The sequence below is a fragment of the Procambarus clarkii genome, chromosome 47 (genome assembly GCF_040958095.1).
Source record: "Procambarus clarkii isolate CNS0578487 chromosome 47, FALCON_Pclarkii_2.0, whole genome shotgun sequence".
Classification (NCBI taxonomy): Eukaryota; Metazoa; Arthropoda; class Malacostraca; order Decapoda; family Cambaridae; genus Procambarus; species Procambarus clarkii.
This window is the reverse complement of record NC_091196.1, coordinates 33,372,853-33,395,786: the sequence shown is the minus strand read 5'-3', so window position 1 is coordinate 33,395,786 and position 22,934 is coordinate 33,372,853. Positions and strand designations below refer to the sequence as shown.

Below are 22,934 nucleotides of genomic sequence, written 5' to 3'. Positions count from 1 at the left end.
TTAGCCTGAGTGGCCCATAGCCTGAGTGGCCCTTAGCCTGAGTGGCCCATAGCCTGAGTGAACCATAGCCTGAGTGGCCCATAGCCTGAGTGAACCATAGCCTGAGTGGCCCATAGCCTGAGTGAACCATAGCCTGAGTGGCCCATAGCCTGAGTGACCCATAGCCTGAGTGGCCCTTAGCCTAAGTGGCCCATATCCTGAGTGGCCCATAGCCTGAGTGGCCCATAGCCTGAGTGGCCCTTAGCCTAAGTGGCCCTTAGCCTGAGTGGCCCATAGCCTGAGTGGCCCTTAGCCTGAGTGGCCCATAGCCTGAGTGAACCATAGCCTGAGTGACCCATATCCAAAGTGGCCCATAGCCTGAGTGGCCCTTAGCCTGAGTGACCCTTAGCCTAAGTGGCCCATATCCTGAGTGGCCCATAGCCTGAGTGGCCCATAGCCTGAGTGGCCCTTAGCCTGAGTGGCCCTTAGCCTGAGTGGCCCATAGCCTGAGTGGCCCTTAGCCTGAGTGGCCCATAGCCTGAGTGAACCATAGCCTGAGTGGCCCATAGCCTGAGTGAACCATAGCCTGAGTGGCCCATAGCCTGAGTGAACCATAGCCTGAGTGGCCCATAGCCTGAGTGGCCCATAGCCTGAGTGGCCCATAGCCTGAGTGGCCCATAGCCTGAGTGGCCCATAGCCTGAGTGAACCATAGCCTGAGTGGCCCATAGCCTGAGTGAACCATAGCCTGAGTGGCCCATAGCCTGAGTGGCCCATAGCCTGAGTGGCCCATAGCCTGAGTGGACCATAGCCTGAGTGGCCCATAGCCTGAGTGGACCATAGCCTGAGTGGACCATAGCCTGAGTGGCCCATAGCCTGAGTGGCCCATAGCCTGAGAGGCTCATAGGCTGAGTGGACCATAATCTGAGTGGTTCATAGCCTGAGAGGCCCATAGCCTGAGTGGTTCATAATCTAAGTGGTTCATAGCCTGAGTGGACCATAGCCTGAGTGGCCCATAGCCTGAGTGGCCCATAGGCTGAGTGTTTCATAGCCTGAGTGGACCATAGCCTGAGTGGCCCATAGCCTGAGTGGCCTATAGCCTGAGTGGACCATAGCCTGAGTGGACCATAGCCTAAGTGGCCTATAGCCTGAGTGGCCCATAGGCTGAGTGTTTCATAGCCTGAGTGGACCATAGCCTGAGTGGCCCATAGCCTGAGTGGCCCATAGCCTGAGTGGACCATAGCCTGAGTGGACCATAGCCTGAGTGGACCATAGCCTGAGTGGACCATAGCCTGAGTGGCCCATAGCCTGAGTGGCCCATAGGCTGAGTGTTTCATAGCCTGAGTGGCCCATAGCCTGAGTGGACCATAGCCTGAGTGGCCCATAGCCTGAGTGGACCATAGCCTGAGTGGACCATAGCCTGAGTGGCCCATAGCCTGATAGGACCATAGCCTGAGTGGCCCATAGCCTGAGTGGCCCATAGCCTGAGTGGACCATAGCCTGAGTGGCCCATAGCCTGAGAGGCACACACCAGGCAACCATTCTTACACTCTGGGCTCTACACTGTAAATGACAATGTATCTTCCTATCTTAATTATAATAATACACACAGAAATCACATTAACGGGATATATATCTATATATATATATATATATATATATATATATATATATATATATATATATATATATATATATATATATATATATATATATATATATATATATATATATATATATATATATATATATATATATATATTGTGACGATAATCTCTTTCAAGAGAGAGATTGAGCCTGTTCTTCCCTACATAAAGTTACTTACACATATACAAGAATAAGATGCTACCTTCAAGATACGTCTACCAGTAGCACAAAACGTTTTGGCCAGGAGGCAAAACGTACCCTAAACCCCCACTCCACCCTCCCTCCATGCCGGCTCGCCCGTCGTCAACCAGCAAACTACCATTCCAGCCTGCCTGCTTCTGATTGGTGACCCGCCGTCTGAACACCTGCACCTCTGCACCTCAGCGCCCTCTACCTAAGTCGATGTCTGGGTTTGAACCAGCCATTGAAGTCAGAATATCCTTGTGCTCTCAAGCTGTGAACAACCAACTGATACACGTCATGTTTACTGGTGGAGGTTCCCAGCTAGCGCTATATTCTCAGCACCTGTTTATGTCATTTTGTCTTTATATTATTCCTAGAGTAATTTATCCCTGTTCTTAATTTTTATGACATGTTTGTTTGCACTGTACATAGCCAAGGGATTGTCTTTGTTTTTAAATTTGCTTTCCAGTTAATTAAAGTTTCATTGTTCATACTATGTGTTTTGTGTGTCTTCCCTTACTTTACCACAGACAACAGCCAAGCAGTCTCTTTTTTTTTTTGTAAATGTGACAGGCATTGACACCAGCCATTAGGACTACCGAACATCTGCACTCCTACACTATCCCGTCTCTATATATATATATATATATATATATATATAATGTCGTACCTAGTAGCCAGAACTCACTTCTCAGCCTACTATTCAAGGCCCGATTTGCCTAATAAGCCAAGTTTTCCTGAATTAATATATTTACTATAATTTTTTTCTTATGAAATGATAAAGCAACCCTTTTCTCTATGTATGAGGTCAATTTTTTGTTATTGGAGTTAAAATTAACGTAGATATATGACCGAACCTAACCAACCCTACCTAACCTAACCTAACCTATATTTATAGGTAAGGTTAGGTTAGGTAGCCAAAAAAAGCTAGGTTAGGTTAGGTTAGGTAGGTTAGGTAGACGAAAAAACATTAATTCATGAAAACTTGGCTTATTAGGCAAATCGGGCCTTGAATAGTAGGCTGAGAAGTGAATTCTGGCTATTAGGTACGACATATATATATATATATATATATATGACAATGTCAGACCACGGAGGAAAAATGAAACAGGAAATTTCCTTAAGTACTTTCGTATATTAAATACATCTTCAGAAGGTCTTCACCTTCTGAAGATGTATTCTTCATCTTCTGCACCTTCACCTTCACCTTCTTCATCTTCTTCAGAAGATCTTCAGAAGATCTTCACCTTCTGAAGATGTATTTAATATACGAAAGTACTTAAGGAAATTTCCTGTTTCATTTTTCCTCCGTGGTCTGACATTGTCACATTCTTAATCACGTGTTTATTTTCGTGATATACACATATATATATATATATATATATATATATATATATATATATATATATATATATATATATATATATATATATATATATAATATAATGTATGTATATATCACGTTAATGTGACTTGTGTGTGTTTCTGAAGTAGGGACTTTAGGTGTGGGACCACGCTGCCCTCCCACCCCAGTGTTGGTGGGGACCACGCTGCCCTCCCACCCCAGTGTTGGTGGGGACCACGCTGTCCTCCCACCCCAGTGTTGGTGGGGACCACGCTGCCCTCCCACCCCAGTGTTGGTGGGGACCACGCTGTCCTCCCACCCCAGTGTTGGTGGGGACCACGCTGTCCTCCCACCCCAGTGTTGGTGGGGACCACGCTGTCCTCCCACCCCAGTGTTGGTGGGGACCACGCTGTCCTCCCACCCCAGTGTTGGTGGGAACCACGCTATCCTCCCACCCCAGTGTTGGTGGGGACCACGCTGTCCTCCCACCCCAGTGTTGGTGGGGACCACGCTGTCCTCCCACCCCAGTGTTGGTGGGGACCACGCTGTCCTCCCACCCCAGTGTTGGTGGGAGCCACGCTGTCCTCCCACCCCAGTGTTGGTGGAGACCACGCTGTCCTCCCACCCCAGTGTTGGTGGGGACCACGCTGTCCTCCCACCCCAGTGTTGGTGGGGACCACGCTGTCCTCCCACCCCAGTGTTGGTGGGAACCACGCTGTCCTCCCACCCCAGTGTTGGTGGGGACCACGCTGTCCTCCCACCCCAGTGTTGGTGGGGACCACGCTGTCCTCCCACCCCAGTGTTGGTGGGGACCACGCTGTCCTCCCACCCCAGTGTTGTTGGGGACCACGCTGTCCTCCCACCTCCAGTGTTGGTGGGGACCACGCTGTCCTCCCACCCCAGTGTTGGTGGGGACCACGCTGTCCTCCCACCCCAGTGTGTGTGGGTCACTCGTGAACACTTGGAGTAGCGTCAGTAGGGGGACTAAGGACTTCCTGTGATTCCTATAGAAATCCGGTTGTGTAGCCATTGATAACACAGTCGTGGTCTAGTGGCAGAGAACGCGACTGGCAATACCGGGGTTGCAGGTTCGCGCCCACCTACAGTTTTAGTGAATTTTCTCTCTAATAATAATTATAATATTCATGTATGTTATCAGGACATTTATCAAACATACATCAAGCAGAGTTAAGCACAAAGCTGTGCGTTAGTCACTCGCCTGATTCTTAATTGTGTAAGCTTTTTATTTATTTAAAATATTGATATGTTCCTTAATATTTTATCTTTACAAGATAAATATAATGTTTTAAATATTGTTTGATATCAGCTAGTAGAACATATTGTGAAGGCAATATGTTATATATTGTATTCATCCGTGTGACAAGCGTAATGTTGCTTCATCTCAGTACTGCAACTCACACTCTGAAATTATCATACTCTTTGCAACAAAGTGTTCGATGTGTAGCAATGGAGTCCAAGTGAGCCACTTTTGTACCATTCTTTATAGATTCCGGAAAAAAATAAAAACCGAACTTAAATATTCCTAGGCCTAGTATAGCACATATATCAAATAAAAATTTATTATAATTATATGTACTATATTAGGCCTCAGATAGCATGTATTAGGCTTAGGATGGTTTGGTTAGGCTTTATTAGCAACATAAATATAAAAACTTTTAGTTTGTGTAAATTCAAGAATGTTACGAACCCGGATCCAGCGTCCGAGCCTGGAGCAGTGACAACCACGCCATCTGTGGGTCAGCTCCCGAAACCCCCGCCAAACGGACGACGACACCTAGTGAGGACAGCGTGTACTGGCCTCGAGGACCAGTTTCCAGTCTGGTTCAGCGCTCAACACCGCCGCTCCTGACCTCTGGTGAGGTGGTGCTCCGACGACAGCGCCATCTATGGACTGGATACGTCAGGTGTTTGTGTCTGAGGCTGTAAGTGTGGTGTTTTAGTGTCCCTGTTATTGATGACGTGTCTGCTTACAGAGCCGACCTGGGACCACTGTGTTGAAGGTGGAGTCAGTCTACCCGAGGCAGCCAGTCTCCATACAGTGAAGTTTGCTGCAGCTTTTGTGACGTCACCCCCCCCGGAAGAACACTGTGGTGTGTTAGCCTGCCATTGGAGTGGCAGTTAAAGGATTTACCCGGGACCGACGGTTGGAGACGATAATCCACTGGGGTATTGAGGACAGGAGGGTGATTGGTGATATCACACGAGACTCCTGTCTAGGGCGTACCCCTTATATCGTTCGTGGAGTGGCCGTACCAGCCTTGGTGGCTCAGTACCTGCCAGCAGACCTGCTGGACGTGTGGTTGACGGCCTCCACGACGGTGCCCCCAGTGGACCTGTGTTGTGGCTGACCTGTGGCCAGGGTAGGCTCGGCGTTCTCCGAGGACACGTCTTGAGGCCACGAAGAAAGCACCGCGGACTCAGCACCTAGCTTCGAGGATCCATAGTCTCCAGCAGAAGACTACAGTGTTGATCCCCTTTGTAAAGTGTTAATACCCTTCCCCCTTGTGTACGTTTTACTTTTATATATTTAAATGGTGAAGGTTATATTATATTATATTAAGTTCTTACCTTTCTTTCCCTACTCCCTTTAAGTTACTTGCGTCACGGATCACATCCCTTGATAGCCTCTACTGGCTTGGGGCCGGATATATATCTTCCTCTAACTACATCAGAGTAAGAACCCCGTTGCGTCCCGAGAGGGCCGTAACATAATTGGCATCCCCAGCGGGATCCGTCCCCTTGTTAAGTATGTTTGACAGGGGTGGTGAAGTGGCGTAATCCCTGTATATAATTCCCCCTGTGTGACGATTGTGACGTTATACGTCCTGTGCGGTGCTCAGAGTGACTAAGTGCGATATTGTGCAGTGCGGTGCTCGCTGTGATTAAGCGATTAAGTGCAATATTGACTAGTGCGGTGCTCAGTGATTTAGTGCACTATTGTAGAGCGAAGTGTTCGCTTGGACTCAGTGCAATATTGGGTAGTGTGGTGCCCGAAGTGATTACGTGCAATATTGGCAAGTGCAGTGTTTGGTGCGATAAAGTGCAATATTGGCGTAGAACAGTGCTCGGTGTGTTAAGTGCTAACGTGTAAGCAGTGTTAAGTGCTAAGTGTTCCATCTGTGACAATGGCAGACAAAGCTACCATCGATGATCTGGACGAGGTTCAGGCTTTTCTGAACAGAGAAGATTGTCTTGCCAGATTAAAATATCTGAGTAAACCAGAGCTTGTACTAGTGAGCGCCTACCTGGAGATCAAGATCCGTGCCAGTGACTCCCGTGTGGAGATCTTGTCCAAGGTGCACCGGCACCTGAAGGCAGAAGAGAAACAGGAAGGCGAGACTCCTAGTACAAAGGAAAGTGCAGACATAGCTTCCACGGAAAAGGAAGATAAGGGCAGCGACGTTGACAGTGATGCAGGCGAGCTTAATATCAGCTTCCTAACAGTCAAGATGCGTGCCCTAGAGATCAATCGTGAAATAGAATGGAAGAAATTAGAAATGGAACGAGAGAGACAAGATAAAGAATTAGAGATGAGACGTTTAGAATTAGAAGAAAGGAAAGCAGAGAGAGAAAGAGAAGAGAAACGAGAAAGAGAAAGAGAAGAACGAGAAAGAGAAGAGAGACGAGAGAGAGAAGAACGAGAACGAGAGAGAGAAGAACGAGAAAGAGAAGAGAAACGAGAGAGAGAAGAACGAGAAAGAGAAGAGAGACGAGAGAGAGAAGAACGAGAGCGAGAAAGGGAGGAAAGAGAGAGACAACATGAACTAGAAGTATTGCGATTAGGCGGTGGTCGGAGGCAAACAACGGACACCAGTAGCTTCGATCCGGTACGCAACATCAAAATGGTCCCCAAATTCCATGAGAAGGAGGTGTCAAAATTCTTTGCAGCCTTCGAGAAAGTCGCTGCCTCTTTGGAGTGGCCAAGGGAGAATTGGGCCATCATGATAGTCAGTCTTGACTGGGAAGGCCCAAATCGCCTACTCCACGTTATCCCTTGACGATTCCAGCGATTACGACAAGGTGAAGAAAGTGGTGCTCATGGCGTACCAATTGGTACCTGAGGCTTATAGGCAAAAGTTCAGAAACCTGAAGAAGACCTCAGAGCACACTTTCACCGAATTCGCCACCATCAAGGAGCGACTTTTCCAGGAATGGTGTGCCTCTCGGAAGGTGGAGAGCAGGGAAGACCTCGAACAGCTGATTCTGCTCGAGGACTTCAAGGATTGTTTGTCTGGAGACCTCAAGACGTACTTAGAGGAACAACAGGTGGAGACCTTGAGTGCAGCAGCCACCATGGCTGAAGAGTATATCCTGACTCATAGGCCGTCTGCTAAGTACGTCCCGAGGAATTACCAGCGCCGGTTTGACAGACCTCAGGACGATGAAGAGACTCCCGTCCCACGAAGCGCTAAGAAGACGCCCCCAAGTAGCCCCCGAAGAACAAGTCCCAGTAGTCCGAAACACCGTAGTCCAAGGAGGAATATGGTGTGCTGGACTTGTGGGCAGAAAGGGCACATAGCTGCTAGGTGCCGAGGTAGAAGAGGTGGCAGCGCACGAAGGGAGGTGATGTTGGTGAGCTGTGTTACATCACCAGTAGGAAACCAGTCTACGACGACGCAGGAAGGACCAAGTTTGTTGGCCCCTCACACTTCAACCGGGTATGTAACGAGTGATCATACTGGTAGATCAATTGTAGTGCTCAGAGATAGTGGAGCAGCTCAGTCCCTGATCGTGAAGAGCTCGTTACCCGAGGGAGTAAGTGTGGATGGGAGACCAGAGGTGATCCTGGTTGGGTTTCCTAGGACGCAGTACATCGCCCCCTCAGTGCCAGTACATCTTGATTCGCCTTATTTCAGCGGCACATGTGAGTTGGCAGTAGTCGATACCCTCCCTGTGGCTGGGATTGACGTGGTACTAGCCAACGACTTGGTGACCGATTGGAGCACCAATCGTCCCAAGGTTGCGGACGAGTCTACCAGAACAGCAAGGTCGGAGGTGACAACAGGCAATGGTAATGTCCAGGTAAAGACAGACCCGGATTTGAACATGTCTAATTGGTCCTCTCACCCGCAGATCGATGATATTCTAGCAGTGTCCCCTGATTCTCTCAACAAGGAACATGAGGTTAAGAAGGCAGAGGTACCTGAGCACGAAGAGAGGCCTTGTGTGCAGGCACCCACAGATACCAACGAGTCTGGAGCGAAGGCGGATGTGTACTTGCGGTATGGCAAGGTACAGCGTGTATTGAACCAGCCAGAGATTCCCCAGACTTCAGAGGTATGTGAGGTGTGTTCAAAAGGTCTAGTGCCCTCTTCGGTCCAAGCCAGGCTAGTGGAAGTTGCCGGCTATGGACATGACAGGCTCAGGAAACTTATTCCTTGGCTTACCAAATGTTTCTTAGCGATATTTTGTTTTATTCTCCTATGTATTCTATGTGTTCTCAGTAAGGACCGGTGGACGACCCGACGAATGATGGCCCCCATGAACATCGTGAAAAGGTCCCAGGGATTGGAGATTTGTACTGCAAGTGTTGCAGTTGAAGAAGGGACCTGGGAGGTAATAGATGATACAGGAGGTACGATAGATGATAAAATGAGTGACTGTTTCCGGCAGGTTGACACCCTCCGCGTGATTGCTGAGCCTCAATACAGCGTTATACGGAACGTTGGTCGACCTGACGGAGGCAGAGCGAATGCCATCTTCGGTGTGAAAGCAGCCCTGTTGGGACTAGGTGTGAACCTAGTAGAGTATGCTGTAAGTATTGACTTACCCACTGCCGCAATCACTCTGAATTATCAGACCCCTGTATTCCAGGTTCCTGTCTCCCTGAAGGACCATCGGACCGGCACCAGAAATGCCGTCTGTGGTCAGCCATCATCGGTGCCACGACATAAGGAAGTGTCGAGTCACCCCAAATCGTGTCGAAACCAATCCTTACTCGAGAAGTGTGAGATGATGTCCCTGTTTGCCATCGCAGAGGAGGTGTGGAAGATTATGTCAGGCAGGTCATCGCCTGCCATTTTCAAGGTCCCTTTGTGCCAGGAATTTTCTTTAGTACAATTCAGTAGACGTGACAGCCTCGCAATTCCAGATCATAAAGCATGCGTGTCCATTTGGAGTTGTGTCGTCGTACTAATTTGGTTTGTGTTTCTTTTTATAGAACCCCAAACCAAATTCTTTTTGGTGGGGAGGTGTTACGAACCCGGATCCAGCGTCCGAGCCTGGAGCAGTGACAACCACGCCATCTGTGGGTCAGCTCCCGAAACCCCCGCCAAACGGACGACGACACCTAGTGAGGACAGCGTGTACTGGCCTCGAGGACCAGTTTCCAGTCTGGTTCAGCGCTCAACACCGCCGCTCCTGACCTCTGGTGAGGTGGTGCTCCGACGACAGCGCCATCTATGGACTGGATACGTCAGGTGTTTGTGTCTGAGGCTGTAAGTGTGGTGTTTTAGTGTCCCTGTTATTGATGACGTGTCTGCTTACAGAGCCGACCTGGGACCACTGTGTTGAAGGTGGAGTCAGTCTACCCGAGGCAGCCAGTCTCCATACAGTGAAGTTTGCTGCAGCTTTTGTGACGTCACCCCCCCGGAAGAACACTGTGGTGTGTTAGCCTGCCATTGGAGTGGCAGTTAAAGGATTTACCCGGGACCGACGGTTGGAGACGATAATCCACTGGGGTATTGAGGACAGGAGGGTGATTGGTGATATCACACGAGACTCCTGTCTAGGGCTAGGGCGTACCCCTTATATCGTTCGTGGAGTGGCCGTACCAGCCTTGGTGGCTCAGTACCTGCCAGCAGACCTGCTGGACGTGTGGTTGACGGCCTCCACGACGGTGCCCCCAGTGGACCTGTGTTGTGGCTGACCTGTGGCCAGGGTAGGCTCGGCGTTCTCCGAGGACACGTCTTGAGGCCACGAAGAAAGCACCGCGGACTCAGCACCTAGCTTCGAGGATCCATAGTCTCCAGCAGAAGACTACAGTGTTGATCCCCTTTGTAAAGTGTTAATACCCTTCCCCCTTGTGTACGTTTTACTTTTATATATTTAAATGGTGAAGGTTATATTATATTATATTAAGTTCTTACCTTTCTTTCCCTACTCCCTTTAAGTTACTTGCATCACGGATCGCATCCCTTGATAGCCTCTACTGGCTTGGGGCCGGATATATATCTTCCTCTAACTACATCAGAGTAAGAACCCCGTTGCGTCCCGAGAGGGCCGTAACAAAGAATCTTAGTCTCCTATTATTGGTCCCTCGCGACATATGTATACTATCCACCACAGCATATTTATTATAGTTACCTTGAGGTGCTTCCGGGGCTTAGCGTCCCCGCGGCCCGGTCGTCGACCAGGCCTCCTGGTTGCTGGACTGATCAGTTACAACTAGTTACTGTAAGTGCTTTCCTTTTAGGAGGATGGGCTACATAGTCAACAAAATAAAATCCAGCCCATCAACCGTGAAGAGCTCAGTCCCCCAGGGTACTGTGCTTGCTCCAGTACTTTTTCTCATCCTAATATTGGACATAGACCAGAACACAATCTATAGTACTGTATCATCATCTGCAGATGACACTAGGATTTTCATGAGAATAGACAACATAGAGGACACGGCAAACCTCCAATCAGATGTAAATCAGGTTTTTCTATGGGCTACAGAAAATAATATGGTGTTTAATGAAGATAAGTTCCAGCTCATGCGTTATGGAAAAATGAAAATATAAAAACGGAAACCACGTACAAAACTCGGTCAAATCATAACATAGAACGAATAGGCAATGTAAAGGATTTGGATGTAATAAAGTCGAAAGACCTTACCTCTAAAGAACACAATAAAGTAGCCGTCACAACTGCGTGAAAAATGACAGGTTGGATAACAAGAACTTTTCAAACTAGAGATGCTATACTAATGATTATACTTTTCAAGACGCTTGTGCTCTCTAGAGTGGAGTACTGCTGCACAATGACAGCAACATTCAAAGCTGGAGAAATTGCTGACCTGGAGAGCGTGCAGAGATCCTTTACTGCTAGAATCAACTCTGTAAAACATCTAAACTATTGGGACCGACAAAAATGCCTAAATCTCTATTCTCTTGAGCGCAGGCGGGAGAGATACACGTGGAAAATATTAGAGGGGCTGGTCCCAAACCTGCACACAGAAATAACAGCACATGAGACCAGGAGGCATGGCAGGATGTGCAGAATACCCCCGTTGAAGAGCGGAGGTGCAACAGGTACTCTGAGAGAGAACTATCAACATCAGAGGCCCGAGACTGTTCAACACGCTTCCACTACACATAAGGGACATAACTGGCTGACCCCTCACAGTGTTCAAGAGAGAACTGGATAAGCACCTCCAAAGGATACCTGATCAACCAGGCTGTGACTCATACGTCATGACGCGAGCAGCCGCTCCAACAGCCTGGTCGACCAGTCCAGCGACGATGAGGCCTAGGTGATGACCGGGCCGCGAGGACCCTGAACCCCGAAACCATCACAAAGTAAAGGTAATGTATGAACATAATTATGAAGTCAAAAACTAACATAAACATTGTACGTGTTCTTAACTTTCCTGCGTTCCACGGCAATAAAACTTAATGAAATCGGCATTAATACCTTCAGCACATACACTTTTGATAGCTTATTAATCCAATTATCACTTTAGCCCCACACAAGTAATATATATACATAATATTTTCATTTCATTACATTGGCCAGTTATTGAGTCGCCCACATCAGCAGGCACACTGGGTGGTGGCAGGGTGGGCCACGAACACTGGGTGGTGGCAGGGTGGGCCACGAACATTGGGTGGTGGCAGGGTGGGACACGAACACTGGGTGGTGGCAGGGTGGGCCATGAACACTGGGTGGTGGCAGGGTGGGCCATGAACACTGGGTGGTGGCAGGGTGGGCCATGAACACTGGGTGGTGGCAGGGTGGGCCATGAACACTGGGTGGTGGCAGGGTGGGCCATGAACACTGGGTGGTGGCAGGGTGGGCCACGAACACTGGGTGGTGGCAGGGTGGGCCACGAACACTGGGTGGTGGCAGGGTGGGACACGAACACTGGGTGGTGGCAGGGTGGGCCATGAACACTGGGTGGTGGCAGGGTGGGCCATGAACACTGGGTGGTGGCAGGGTGGGCCATGAACACTGGGTGGTGGCAGGGTGGGCCATGAACACTGGGTGGTGGCAGGGTGGGCCACGAACACTGGGTGGTGGCAGGGTGGGCCATGAACACTGGGTGGTGGCAGGGTGGGCCATGAACACTGGGTGGTGGCAGGGTGGGCCACGAACACTGGGTGGTGGCAGGGTGGGCCACGAACACTGGGTGGTGGCAGGGTGGGCCATGAACACTGGGTGGTGGCAGGGTGGGCCACGAACACTGGGTGGTGGCAGGGTGGGCCACGAACACTGGGTGGTGGCAGGGTGGGCCACGAACACTGGGTGGTGGCAGGGTGGGCCACGAACACTGGGTGGTGGCAGGGTGGGCCACGAACACTGGGTGGTGGCAGGGTGGGCCACGAACACTGGGTGGTGGCAGGGTGGGCCACGAACACTGGGTGGTGGCAGGGTGGGCCACGAACACTGGGTGGTGGCAGGGTGGGCCACGAACACTGGGTGATGGCAGGGTGGGCCACGAACACTGGGTGGTGGCAGGGTGGGCCACGAACACTGGGTGGTGGCAGGGTGGGCCACGAACACTGGGTGGTGGCATGGTGGGCCACGAACACTGGGTGGTGGCAGGGTGGGCCACGAACACTGGGTGGTGGCAGGGTGGGCCACGAACACTGGGTGGTGGCAGTGTGGGCCACGAACACTGGGTGGTGGCAGGGTGGGCCACGAACACTGGGTGGTGGCAGGGTGGGCCATGAACACTGGGTGGTGGCAGGGTGGGCCATGAACACTGGGTGGTGGCAGGGTGGGCCATGAACACTGGGTGGTGGCAGGGTGGGCCATGAACACTGGGTGGTGGCAGGGTGGGCCACGAACACTGGGTGGTGGCAGGGTGGGCCATGAACACTGGGTGGTGGCAGGGTGGGCCACGAACACTGGGTGGTGGCAGGGTGGGCCACGAACACTGGGTGGTAGCAGGGTGGGACATGAACACTGGGTGGTGGCAGGGTGGGACATGAACACTGGGTGGTGGCAGGGTGGGCCATAAACACTGGGTGGTGGCAGGGTGGTACATAAACACTGAGTGGTGGCAGGGTGGGACATGAACACAGGGTGGTGGCAGGGTGGGCCATGAACACAGGGTGGTGGCAGGGTAGGCCATGAACACTGGGTGGTGGCAGGGTGGGGCATGAACACTGGGTGGTGGCAGGGTGGGCCACGAACACTGGGTGGTGGCAGGGTGGGCCACGAACACAGGGTGGTGGCAGGGTGGGACATAAACACTGGGTGGTGGCAGGGTGGGACATGAACACAGGGTGGTGGCAGGGTGGGCCATGAACACTGGGTGGTGGCAGGGTGGGCCACGAACACAGGGTGGTGGCAGGGTGGGACATAAACACTGGGTGGTGGCAGGGTGGGACATGAACACAGGGTGGTGGCAGGGTGGGACACGAACACAGGGTGGGCCATGAACACTGGGTGGTGGCAGGGTGGGCCATGAACACTGGGTGGTGGCAGGGTGGGACACGAACACAGGGTGGGCCATGAACACTGGGTGGTGGCAGGGTGGGCCATGAACACTGGGTGGTGGCAGGGTGGGACACGAACACAGGGTGGTGGCAAGGTGGGACATAAACACTGGGTGGTGGCAGGGTGGGACACGAACACAGGGTGGTGGCAGGGTGGGACACGAACACAGGGTGGGCCATGAACACTGGGTGGTGGCAGGGTGGGACACGAACACAGGGTGGTGGCAGGGTGGGACATAAACACTGGGTGGTGGCAGGGTGGGACACGAACACAGGGTGGTGGCAGGGTGGGACACGAACACAGGGTGGGCCATGAACACTGGGTGGTGGCAGGGTGGGCCATGAACACTGGGTGGTGGCAGGGTGGGACACGAACACAGGGTGGTGGCAGGGTGGGCCACGAACACAGGGTGGGGCCATAAACACAGGGTGGTGGCAGGGTGGGCCATGAACACTGGGTGGTGGCAGTGTGGGCCATGAACTCTGGGTGGTGGCAGGGTGGGACACGAACACAGGGTGGTGGCAGGGTGGGCCACGAACACAGGGTGGGCCATGAACACAGGGTGGAGGCAGGGTGGGACATAAACACTGGGTGGTGGCAGGGTGGGACATGAACACAGGGTGGTGGCAGGGTGGGACACGAACACAGGGTGGGCCATAAACACAGGGTGGTGGCAGGGTGGGCCATGAACACTGGGTGGTGGCAGGGTGGGCCATGAACACTGGGTGGTGGCAGGGTGGGACACGAACACAGGGTGGTGGCAAGGTGGGACACGAACACAGGGTGGGCCATGAACACAGGGTGGTGGCAGGGTGGGCCATGAACACAGGGTGGTGGCAGGGTGGGACACGAACACAGGGTGGGACACGAACACTGGGTGGTGGCAGGGTGGGCCATGAACACTGGGTGGTGGCAGGGTGGGCCATGAACACTGGGTGGTGGCAGGGTGGGACACGAACACAGGGTGGTGGCAAGGTGGGACACGAACACAGGGTGGGCCACGAACACTGGGTGGTGGCAGGGTGGGCCATGAACACTGGGTGGTAGCAGGGTGGGACATGAACACTGGGTGGTGGCAGGGTGGGACATGAACACTGGGTGGTGGCAGGGTGGGCCATAAACACTGGGTGGTGGCAGGGTGGTACATGAACACTGAGTGGTGGCAGGGTGGGCCATGAACACTGGGTGGTGGCAGGGTGGGCCATGAACACTGGGTGGTGGCAGGGTGGGCCATGAACACTGGGTGGTGGCAGGGTGGGCCATGAACACTGGGTGGTGGCAGGGTGGGCCACGAACACTGGGTGGTGGCAGGGTGGGCCACGAACACTGGGTGGTGGCAGGGTGGGACACGAACACTGGGTGGTGGCAGGGTGGGCCATGAACACTGGGTGGTGGCAGGGTGGGCCACGAACATTGGGTGGTGGCAGGGTGGGACACGAACACTGGGTGGTGGCAGGGTGGGCCATGAACACTGGGTGGTGGCAGGGTGGGCCATGAACACTGGGTGGTGGCAGGGTGGGCCATGAACACTGGGTGGTGGCAGGGTGGGCCACGAACACTGGGTGGTGGCAGGGTGGGCCACGAACACTGGGTGGTGGCAGGGTGGGACACGAACACTGGGTGGTGGCAGGGTGGGCCATGAACACTGGGTGGTGGCAGGGTGGGCCATGAACACTGGGTGGTGGCAGGGTGGGCCACGAACACTGGGTGGTGGCAGGGTGGGCCGGCCATGAACACTGGGTGGTGGCAGGGTGGGCCATGAACACTGGGTGGTGGCAGGGTGGGCCACGAACACTGGGTGGTGGCAGGGTGGGCCACGAACACTGGGTGGTGGCAGGGTGGGCCATGAACACTGGGTGGTGGCAGGGTGGGCCACGAACACTGGGTGGTGGCAGGGTGGGCCACGAACACTGGGTGGTGGCAGGGTGGGCCACGAACACTGGGTGGTGGCAGGGTGGGCCACGAACACTGGGTGGTGGCAGGGTGGGCCACGAACACTGGGTGGTGGCAAGGTGGGCCACGAACACTGGGTGGTGGCAGGGTGGGCCACGAACACTGGGTGGTGGCAGGGTGGGCCACGAACACTGGGTGGTGGCAGGGTGGGCCACGAACACTGGGTGGTGGCAGGGTGGGCCACGAACACTGGGTGGTGGCAGGGTGGGCCACGAACACTGGGTGATGGCAGGGTGGGCCACGAACACTGGGTGGTGGCAGGGTGGGCCACGAACACTGGGTGGTGGCAGGGTGGGCCACGAACACTGGGTGGTGGCATGGTGGGCCACGAACACTGGGTGGTGGCAGGGTGGGCCACGAACACTGGGTGGTGGCAGGGTGGGCCACGAACACTGGGTGGTGGCAGGGTGGGCCACGAACACTGGGTGGTGGCAGGGTGGGCCACGAACACTGGGTGGTGGCAGGGTGGGCCACGAACACTGGGTGGTGGCAGGGTGGGCCATGAACACTGGGTGGTGGCAGGGTGGGCCATGAACACTGGGTGGTGGCAGGGTGGGCCATGAACACTGGGTGGTGGCAGGGTGGGCCACGAACACTGGGTGGTGGCAGGGTGGGCCATGAACACTGGGTGGTGGCAGGGTGGGCCACGAACACTGGGTGGTGGCAGGGTGGGCCATGAACACTGGGTGGTAGCAGGGTGGGACATGAACACTGGGTGGTGGCAGGGTGGGACATGAACACTGGGTGGTGGCAGGGTGGGCCATAAACACTGGGTGGTGGCAGGGTGGTACATAAACACTGAGTGGTGGCAGGGTGGGACATGAACACAGGGTGGTGGCAGGGTGGGCCATGAACACAGGGTGGTGGCAGGGTAGGCCATGAACACTGGGTGGTGGCAGGGTGGGGCATGAACACTGGGTGGTGGCAGGGTGGGCCACGAACACTGGGTGGTGGCAGGGTGGGCCACGAACACAGGGTGGTGGCAGGGTGGGACATAAACACTGGGTGGTGGCAGGGTGGGACATGAACACAGGGTGGTGGCAGGGTGGGCCATGAACACTGGGTGGTGGCAGGGTGGGCCACGAACACAGGGTGGTGGCAGGGTGGGACATAAACACTGGGTGGTGGCAGGGTGGGACATGAACACAGGGTGGTGGCAGGGTGGGACACGAACACAGGGTGGGCCATGAACACTGGGTGGTGGCAGGGTGGGCCATGAACACTGGGTGGTGGCAGGGTGGGACACGAACACAGGGTGGGCCATGAACACTGGGTGGTGGCAGGGTGGGCCATGAACACTGGGTGGTGGCAGGGTGGGACACGAACACAGGGTGGTGGCAAGGTGGGACATAAACACTGGGTGGTGGCAGGGTGGGACACGAACACAGGGTGGTGGCAGGGTGGGACACGAACACAGGGTGGGCCATGAACACTGGGTGGTGGCAGGGTGGGACACGAACACAGGGTGGTGGCAGGGTGGGACATAAACACTGGGTGGTGGCAGGGTGGGACACGAACACAGGGTGGTGGCAGGGTGGGACACGAACACAGGGTGGGCCATGAACACTGGGTGGTGGCAGGGTGGGCCATGAACACTGGGTGGTGGCAGGGTGGGACACGAACACAGGGTGGTGGCAGGGTGGGCCACGAACACAGGGTGGGGCCATAAACACAGGGTGGTGGCAGGGTGGGCCATGAACACTGGGTGGTGGCAGTGTAGGCCATGAACTCTGGGTGGTGGCAGGGTGGGACACGAACACAGGGTGGTGGCAGGGTGGGCCATGAACACAGGGTGGGCCATGAACACAGGGTGGTGGCAGGGTGGGACATAAACACTGGGTGGTGGCAGGGTGGGACATGAACACAGGGTGGTGGCAGGGTGGGACACGAACACAGGGTGGGCCATAAACACAGGGTGGTGGCAGGGTGGGCCATGAACACTGGGTGGTGGCAGGGTGGGCCATGAACACTGGGTGGTGGCAGGGTGGGACACGAACACAGGGTGGTGGCAAGGTGGGACACGAACACAGGGTGGGCCATGAACACAGGGTGGTGGCAGGGTGGGCCATGAACACAGGGTGGTGGCAGGGTGGGACACGAACACAGGGTGGTGGCAGGATGGGACACGAACACTGGGTGGTGGCAGGGTGGGCCATGAACACTGGGTGGTGGCAGGGTGGGCCATGAACACTGGGTGGTGGCAGGGTGGGACACGAACACAGGGTGGTGGCAAGGTGGGACACGAACACAGGGTGGGCCACGAACACTGGGTGGTGGCAGGGTGGGCCATGAACACTGGGTGGTAGCAGGGTGGGACATGAACACTGGGTGGTGGCAGGGTGGGACATGAACACTGGGTGGTGGCAGGGTGGGCCATAAACACTGGGTGGTGGCAGGGTGGTACATGAACACTGAGTGGTGGCAGGGTGGGACATGAACACAGGGTGGTGGCAGGGTGGGCCATGAACACAGGGTGGTGGCAGGGTAGGCCATGAACACTGGGTGGTGGCAGGGTGGGGCATGAACACTGGGTGGTGGCAGGGTGGGCCACGAACACTGGGTGGTGGCAGGGTGGGCCACGAACACAGGGTGGTGACAGGGTGGGACATAAACACTGGGTGGTGGCAGGGTGGGACATGAACACAGGGTGGTGGCAGGGTGGGCCATGAACACTGGGTGGTGGCAGGGTGGGCCACGAACACAGGGTGGTGGCAGGGTGGGACATAAACACTGGGTGGTGGCAGGGTGGGACATGAACACAGGGTAGTGGCAGGGTGGGACACGAACACAGGGTGGGCCATGAACACTGGGTGGTGGCAGGGTGGGCCATGAACACTGGGTGGTGGCAGGGTGGGACACGAACACAGGGTGGGCCATGAACACTGGGTGGTGGCAGGGTGGGCCATGAACACTGGGTGGTGGCAGGGTGGGACACGAACACAGGGTGGTGGCAAGGTGGGACATAAACACTGGGTGGTGGCAGGGTGGGACACGAACACAGGGTGGTGGCAGGGTGGGACACGAACACAGGGTGGGCCATGAACACTGGGTGGTGGCAGGGTGGGACACGAACACAGGGTGGTGGCAGGGTGGGACATAAACACTGGGTGGTGGCAGGGTGGGACACGAACACAGGGTGGTGGCAGGGTGGGACACGAACACAGGGTGGGCCATGAACACTGGGTGGTGGCAGGGTGGGCCATGAACACTGGGTGGTGGCAGGGTGGGACACGAACACAGGGTGGTGGCAGGGTGGGCCACGAACACAGGGTGGGCCATGAACACAGGGTGGTGGCAGGGTGGGCCATGAACACTGGGTGGTGGCAGTATGGGCCATGAACACTGGGTGGTGGCAGGGTGGGACACGAACACAGGGTGGTGGCAGGGTGGGCCACGAACACAGGGTGGGCCATGAACACAGGGTGGTGGCAGGGTGGGACATAAACACTGGGTGGTGGCAGGGTGGGACATGAACACAGGGTGGTGGCAGGGTGGGACACGAACACAGGGTGGGCCATAAACACAGGGTGGTGGCAGGGTGGGCCATGAACACTGGGTGGTGGCAGGGTGGGCCATGAACACTGGGTGGTGGCAGGGTGGGACACGAACACAGGGTGGTGGCAAGGTGGGACACGAACACAGGGTGGGCCATGAACACAGGGTGGTGGCAGGGTGGGCCATGAACACAGGGTGGTGGCAGGGTGGGACACGAACACAGGGTGGTGGCAGGGTGGGACACGAACACTGGGTGGTGGCAGGGTGGGCCATGAACACTGGGTGGTGGCAGGGTTGGCCATGAACACTGGGTGGTGGCAGGGTGGGACACGAACACAGGGTGGTGGCAAGGTGGGACACGAACACAGGGTGGGCCATGAACACAGGGTGGTGGCAGGGTGGGCCATGAACACAGGGTGGGACACGAACACAGGGTGGTGGCAGGGTGGGGCATGAACACTGAGTGGTGGCAGGGTGGGACACGAACACAGGGTGGTGGCAGGGTGGGACACGAACACAGGGTGGTGGCAGGGTGGGACACGAACACTGGGTGGTGGCAGGGTGGGCTATGAACACAGGGTGGTGGCAGGGTGGGCCATGAACACAGGGTGGTGGCAGGGTGGTGGCAGGGTGGGCCATAAACAGTGGGCGGCGGCGCGGCCCACCACCTCCCTACACAAGTGCACCCAACATTTTGAGGTCCCACTTGCTCTGTCAAGCAGCACCCTGCTGCTCATAGTATCACTCGCTCACAAGCCTCTAGATATTAATAATATTAAAATAAATACAGTTTTGTTACTTAAAATGCACAGTGTGATGATATATGTATAGGCCTAATGCTGATTAATGATTGGCTGTCTTTTTAAATTGTTAAATGTAATGATATTATGGAAAAAAACAATACTAATGTATGTCAGAAGGACGCTCTCATCAGCTAGTTATGGGGTTAGCGGCATTGGCATTGTTATGCCAAATTGTCAGAGTTAATTCTCTTTCTATATAACTTATCCTAATCGTTTTAAGGACTTTGTATTGGTTGTGAAGTATATGATTATAGATATATACTCTAGCGAGGGGCTGCAATGAAGAGAGTTTGAAATACTGTCACAAGCATAGGACAACAACAAGACTAACTAGCATCCCACGTGCGCACCCCCGCCACTCCCCCCAGGTAAGCTTTCCAGCCAATGAGGAGGTAGCGTTAGGTGGTCGTCATGGCAACCGTCCCCCCCACTCATCTCCCGGCGTCCCTCCCCGCCCCTCCCCTCCCCCGCTCCCGAGACGACTTGGCTACAGTACAGTGTTCAACATGTACGCTAAGGGGAAGGGCTCGTCCGTGCCCTCCGATGCGCAAGCCAGGGAAAAGTAAGTGAAACTTCTTCAATGGAGAAAAATTATGTGATGTTGTGGCCTTCCGTAGGAGAGTGTTAGTGGTCGCTAATCTGGCAAGGATGAAATAATGAAAATAGTGTGTATTTACGAGGTGCGAACAAGCGGTTTGGTGATGTAGCAGGAGGAGTGATAGTAGCTGTTCCAGCAAGCGCTCAGCCTCCCCTTCACAGCCATTGATATTGCTGGTGTTTTCCCTCTGCTGCTCAAGTGAAGTTAACTTACTGTTAGTGAGAGTGAACTACGGATGTAATATTGTTTGAGGCTATGAGAGGGAGAAAACCGCATGGCCTCACCAATGTAGAGGGAGCAGTGTTAGTCAGGGACGCTTGCCGCTTCTCTTTTGGCGGGAGGTTTAAATGTAAGATACAAAGCACACGAGATAGTGTGATGCCGAGTTGGCTGTGTCACTCTCAACTGGAGTAATATGAGCACGTAAATATAGGTTTGGGTTACCTCCTCAGACTCCGTGGTAGACATGTTATGTGTGTGGGGTGGCAGTAGGTAAATATGGATGATGTGGGGGGCAGGAGGGCGGCCCTGGCCAAGCCTACACTCACGCCTCTCACACTCTTGTTGTCCTTACACTCTATCACAGCTTGGCATCTTCACACTTACAAAATGTATATGTTTGTACTCCCACGCTGATGTCTCCTATATTGTAACTAAGTAATTTTCCAAATATATACTCTACAGGTATAAGCTCCACGGAGGTAATAAGCTCCACGAAGAGCATCAGTAGGTAGTGAAGTGTAGCGCCATACAACCAATAATGATGAATTTGTTATTTTTGCGAACTTTTCACTAAAATATTGGCTTGGATTCTGATGTTTCCTGCGAGTGTTATTAATTAAGCATGGTAAAAGTCAATATAATTTATAGTTTTATATTCTTGTGACCTTTCAATTATTTTTTTTTCATTTTATTCTAGATTGGCGTTGTATGTGTACGAATACTTGCTCCATGTTGGTGCCCAGAAAGCTGCACAGACCTTCCTCTCAGAAGTAAGTACAGTACACTGTCTGCTCTTGCTTGAAAGTCTGGTGGCTTAGCAGGGTCTAGCTGTCTTGCCTCATTACTGAATCTTGCAAACTGAATGATACAAAAAACATGGTTTTATGGCGATTATGATTAAAATAAATCATATTTCGTGGTGAATAAAACTATTACAACTGTGACTGTTTTGGCTGCATCATTTTTTTCATTTTCTTGTGAATGGTTTGGCTTGTTAATCTGGGAATTGTGAAAGCCAGCATGAAGAGATGAATGAGGTGTTGACTGATGATTCAGTTGCTTAAGATTAACAGTATGAGGCAAATTAGTCTGAGGCCCCAATGCTAAGCCTGCAGCCTGCACCTTGCAATTTATACTTATCCCTCAACTACAGGTCGTTTTCATGGATTACAGCAAGTTACTGCAGCAAGAAGCAAGCTTTGCAAGACCTTAGTGTTGATGTGTGCGCGCGCTCAACAACTACCAAAAGTGTTGAAAAACTTTAATGTTACAGCAGTGTTTTAACTAGTGCTGAAATGAAAATGTAGTTACTATGTGCAACAATACGGTGAAGATATTTCATGGCACTGTGATTTCAGTGTTAAAAGTGTAAACTATGAGCCACAGCAGCGGTAACCCGAGGCTGTGAGAAACCATTACCTATAGTGAAGACTGTTGACCACTCCACCACGGCCATGGTAACAACAGCAGGTTTTCAGGAACAATATAGTAGTGAAATTGGATAAAGAATTGGTTTGAGTGTGTGTGTGTGTGTGTGTGGTGAGGCGACGTGTGCCTCGCTAGATATAAGGGTGCGCAAGTGTCATTTTGGCACAGGTGTGCGCTTACATGTGTTGCTCGTACGAATCGATGTTCACTTCGTCAGGCTCACCAAGCTGTCCATTTATATCAAATCAAAAAATCAAAATGTTTATTCAGGTAAAAGTACATACATTGAAGAAGAGTTACACACATAATGTTATATTTATAGATAGAGCAAGTTCATACAATACCTAAAGCCACTAATACGCACAGTGTTTCGGGCAAGTAATACCATGCCATATGATGGCTTAAGGAGTGTACAGTGTAGACAGTGTAGACAGTAATCTGTAGTGGGGTCAAGTATCACTAGGGGTCACCTGGAGCGACCTGACCTCTCCAGTTGTATTAATCATGCCCTGCTTCTTATGTGTCCATCACTCCTCACCTCTAACCTTTTTTCTCTCTCCTGCAGAATAGTACACTCTTGGTGTTTTAATTCGCCGGCCAATTGTTATTAACGCA

At 53.3% G+C, this 22,934-nt stretch overlaps 1 protein-coding gene across 15 annotated transcripts in view; it reads left to right on the top strand.

Moving 5' to 3' along the window:
* The first annotated feature begins 20,536 nt into the window (after positions 1–20,536).
* Positions 20,537–22,934, top strand: part of LOC123762900 (single-stranded DNA-binding protein 3) — an 871,787-nt gene continuing 869,389 nt past the window's right edge. For all 15 annotated transcript variants that reach the window (XR_011222292.1, XR_011222291.1, XR_011222293.1 and 12 more), the window contains exons 1-2: positions 20,537–20,633; positions 21,589–21,661. Coding sequence is in view for 12 of the 15 variants with exons in the window: in XM_069302207.1 (XP_069158308.1) it covers positions 20,578–20,633; positions 21,589–21,661 (129 nt within the window). In the remaining 3 variants the exon portion in view is untranslated. The remainder of the gene's footprint in view (positions 20,634–21,588; positions 21,662–22,934) is intronic.